Source organism: Cryptomeria japonica, chromosome 4 (genome assembly GCF_030272615.1).
Source record: "Cryptomeria japonica chromosome 4, Sugi_1.0, whole genome shotgun sequence".
NCBI classification, from domain to species: Eukaryota; Viridiplantae; Streptophyta; class Pinopsida; order Cupressales; family Cupressaceae; genus Cryptomeria; species Cryptomeria japonica.
Window position 1 is genome coordinate 97746502 of NC_081408.1, and position 4622 is coordinate 97751123.

Below are 4622 nucleotides of genomic sequence, written 5' to 3' on the forward strand. Positions count from 1 at the left end.
GTTAAGAAGATGTCATTATTTAACTTTGTTAATAGATGGAGGAAAAATAGAAGGATAAAAGAATAAAAAAACAATATTTGTAATTATTGCTATTAAAGTGAAGAATCTGTAAATTTACAACTTGTTCTAAATGAAGATGTCTTTGATGCGAGATGAAGGAAAAACAGGAGAAAAAAATAAAAAACAACTTAAACATAGGGACAGGTGATCAACATAACTTCAGCTCTTTCTATTATAAACCCAGATAAATTACAGAATAGAAGACATGGACAAAGCAGAGCTACTGCTATTACACACAAAAGCTTAATATATATTAATCTCTTAAAAATCGCTACTTATACAGAAAACAGAGCTCCTGTTCTTTTTGAAAAGCAGAGTATCCTACTCTCTGCTATATCTAAAATACACAACAGAACAATATACAATAGAAAAAAATCATAGATACTTTCACAGATAAAATGCTTCGAACTGTTGAGCACGGCTGCAAATGGGCTAGTCAGAATACTAAATGTGCTGATAAGGGAGTTTAGAAAGATGGGCGGAAGCAGATAAGGATAAGGGAATTGGTAACAAAAGTCTTCATAGAATAAATGGAGTGGCACCTTGTCTGCTGAGTTGAAGGATGAACAGGAGATAAAATAATTATGATGGTTGGTATTAACTGTTCCAACAATTATAAGTATAGAGATATTAAAGGTAACTGTGGTCCCTCACAGTTACCATCAAATTGATAACGATAAGCAAAGGCAAAGCCTATTAAAGACATCAATTTAAATGTGGTTTGCCTCTCTTTGATGATTAACAAATTACTCTTGATTTATGTTTAAACCTTGATTGCTTCAATAATCTTCAACTTTGAAAGTCCAGGTAACTCCACTATCTTCACTACGTTGAAATTTGAAAGTTGAAGCAGTTTCATCAATTCATGTATGCTCCTCTCTTTTCCTCCGTTTGCAAGGGCAATCATAACCAGATCGAAAACTATTTCAATAGATTTATAGGAATTTGAGTCTTCTGCCGTCATGATTTCTGCCAGTATCAGTCGTCCACTTTTAGGCAAAGCCTTGTGGCAATTTTGAAGTATCTTTATGCAGCTCTCGTCATCCCAGTCTGTCAATACATTCTATAGCACCCACACATAATGCACTGAATAAGTAAGATGTTAAAAAAATAATGTATGCATAGCTCTTTCAGGAAATTACAGCTGTGAGAGAAGTGACTGGACTTATTGTTTATATTATTACCTTAAAAAATATGGCATCTGCTGAGGGTATGCTATCAAACATACTGCCACCCACGTTCTCGATACCTGCATAGATTACCATATATGAAACTGTAATTTAAGGCTTATATAAGGTTCCGAGGAACTGTTCAAAAGGTGGATTCCCCTGCATCTCATTCTTGTTTATATCACACTGCACTTTCCCATTCCTTACATGAAATGAAATTTTGATTGATACTATATAATATCAAAAATAAAATCGGAGCTTCCTTCTCTTTTTAAGCGACAGATTTGTTACAAACCATGTGTTTAACCGTTGGATGTTTAAATAAAATTAAAAAGGAATTTGATCAGAAATAGAAACCTTCCAAACTTAAACAACAGTTAGATTCATAATTTTCCTTAGTCTTTCAAAATTGAATGTTTTTTAATAAATTCATTTCGAATTATGTTTTACTGAGTGCCAGTTATCATAAGGATCACGCCCAGATCAAATTTGGTCTAATAGGTACCACCCCATCCTTGACTGTTAGTCCAAAAAATTTCAGACTAAAAACTTGTACTATCATATCATAGTTACACCTTCCCATGTCAATTTTTTATAGAAATCCTCAATATATAATAAAATAAAATTAAAAATTAAAAAAAAAATTTATTAACCTTCTGAATGTCTATAAACCAGTTAATTTGAACATAAGGCCTGATCTCCGTTATCATAAACAGCTGATACGTTGTAGTGATCTAACCCAGATACTTATTATTAAGATAGCAAGCTCTCGTAGTGATCTAACCCTAGACTACGGTATCATGCACCTCAGCCAGTAAGAGCTAAATTAGAACTCAAATTATAATTGAATAAAAGAAATAAAGAAACACAGAAACGTGTTGCGTTAAAGTATTAGAGAAATCAAAAGTAGCAACGTTTATTATACAAAGAAAATTTGCTTGTGGTAAGTACAGAAGAAATAAAGAGTGGATTTACCTGGAACTGATGGGGCAGTCTGAACAACATGAGGAAGATCAAAATTAATTCCATGGATGTGGGGATAAGCCTTCACAATGTGTGCCAAAGCCGTTCCTTTTCCTCCTCCCACATCAACCAAAGTTTTAACCTCCTTGAAACCGTCATAGCCGCTCAGGATTTTTCCCATTAGAAGAATTGTAATCGTCGACATGGAATTGTTGAAAACGTCGTTGACAGTCGGGTCTTCCTTCTCGTATGTCCACAAGTCCTTTCCATGAGCCTTCTCGAATGCATTGCAGTCTTGCAGCACACTTTCATGAAGATGCTGCCATGGCGCCATTAAGACCGGGTGTGTGAGCATGAGGAGGAGTGGCACAAGGCTTGCTGGATTATTCTCCCTAACATAAAACATCTTGGCAGAATCAGTGAGACTGTATCGAGGATCACTTGGATTCTGGCCCGTCTGGGTTTGGACAAAAATTCCTCTGAATGAGAGATATTTGAGAATGCGAGAAAGAGAATGCAGATTGGGAGTTTTAGTGGGGAGTTTTTCTGCGATCTGGGCAAGAGTGAGGGATGCATTGGGGCCTGCATTTGCGATGATATCAGGAATATTGAGGAGTATGGCTGATTTGAGAACAAGGGTGGGAACAAACGAGTAAATATTTTCTACAGCTTGCTCAAACTCTCCTGCACCCATTGCCATTGTACTTACTTAAAAAGTTTCCGCAAGGCAAATTTGAATGGCTTGAGTATTCTAGTCGGGACTCTGGTGATTTTTATAGGCAAATTTGGTATACCCGTATGAGGTACTTTTCATTCAATAGTTATTTCAACATGGATTCGATTAATTCCCGTTTCTATCAATTCAGCTGGCTCGTAAGACGTTTATTGAGAAATTGCTCCTAGATTCTTTTTAAGTCGCTTTTACAATTTATTTTATGTCAGTAAGGGGCGTGTAATGATTATGTCGTATATGTAATATTTTGTGGATGAAATTATTAATATATAAACTTATATTTTATTGTTACAGTTGTAATAAAATGGTAAAAAGTTATTGTATTTTTATTGGTTAAATTTAATTTTTTATTATTGAAATTTCTAATATTTAATAAAGGTTTGGATTAAATTATTGTCTTCATTTTTTATTTTATGTGAAAAATCTAATTCATTAGAAGTATTTTGTATTTGTCTTCAATAAATATTTTAGTTAGGGAGGTTGATCTACTCATCAACTATCTATTTTCTTAAAATTTTCACTTTCAATGTATTTATGCATTCGTTAGATCTACTCATCAAGTGTCCATTTTCTTAAATTTTTCACATTCAACGTATTTATGCATTATTTGGTTCCTTTTGCATTTTCCCCCTTGTGTCATTATAGATTATGCCAAATAAGTATGACCCACAATTTGACACATTTGTTGAATGCTCCAAGAGTGTGTGCATTGGTGAACTATTTGTAGATTTTTTGTAAAGTAGCTCTTACAATTTATTTTTTGTCAATTGGTGGCCATGTAATGATTATAGTAAATTATATTTTAGTGTTTTGATAAAATGTAAAAGAAATATTTCAATTTTATTGATTAAGTTTTACTTTTTATTATTGAATTTTTTTTATTTAAAAATGGTTTTAATGATAATTTGGTCTTCTTCTGTCTATATATCCTTAATTGCAAGATTGCTCTTCTTCCATCTATGTATTTGGGCCTCTCTCTCACTACTAGCAAGGTGGATAATTCGCTCTGGGTGGGCGTGCTCAAAAAAATTCAGAAAAAACTTTCTCGGTGGAAAAGTGTAGTCCTTAGCAGTGCTAGGAAGCTCCAACTCCTTAAAGCTTCCTTGCAGAGTACTTTGGCTTACCATCTCTCTCTGTTTCACATCCTTATCTCTTGGGCTAAGAAACTAGATCAAATCCAAAGGAGATTCCTCTGGGAAAGGGTGGAGCAACGAAACAGTGTGTCCCTCATGGAGTGGGAAAAAGTTTTCTATATGAAACATGCTGGGGGGTTTCATATTAGAGGTTCCAGGCCCCTCAGTGAAGCCTTTTTAGCTAAGATTGGTTGGAGCCTCTTATTTGAAGTTGTGAAGTGGACCTCGATTATGGAAAATAATTATCTTAATGGGAGAGCTCCGACTTTCCTAGATTTGAATACTGTGCCTAAAGGATCTCATATATGGAAAAATCTTCTCAAGATTCATGATCTTCTCTCTAAAGGTTTGATCTAGCAACTTGGCAATGATCGGAACATTAGGTTCTAAAAGGATGTGCTCCTCTCCTCCATTCCCCTTGAATTCCATCCTATTTGTGCAGTAGTCAAAGTTGTTTTGTATAGTAATCTTGGGACCCATCTATGTGATTATTAGGTTCCTCATTCATCACCTTTGGAGTCAATATTCAAAGTCCTTTCTTTTCCCAACCGAAGAAGTGCGTTG

At 34.6% G+C, this 4622-nt stretch overlaps 1 protein-coding gene across 1 annotated transcript; it reads right to left on the reverse strand.

Moving 5' to 3' along the window:
* Nucleotides 1-208: 208 nt before the first annotated feature.
* On the reverse strand, nt 209-2952 carry LOC131032892 (desmethylxanthohumol 6'-O-methyltransferase). Its single transcript, XM_057963991.2, has 3 exons — nt 2205-2952; nt 1245-1309; nt 209-1123 (listed from the first exon to the last, which is right to left on the reverse strand). Exons 1-3 carry the CDS (start codon nt 2890-2892, stop codon nt 824-826), a joined length of 1053 nt encoding a protein of 350 aa, XP_057819974.2. The 5' UTR covers nt 2893-2952; the 3' UTR covers nt 209-823.
* Nucleotides 2953-4622: the final 1670 nt, after the last annotated feature.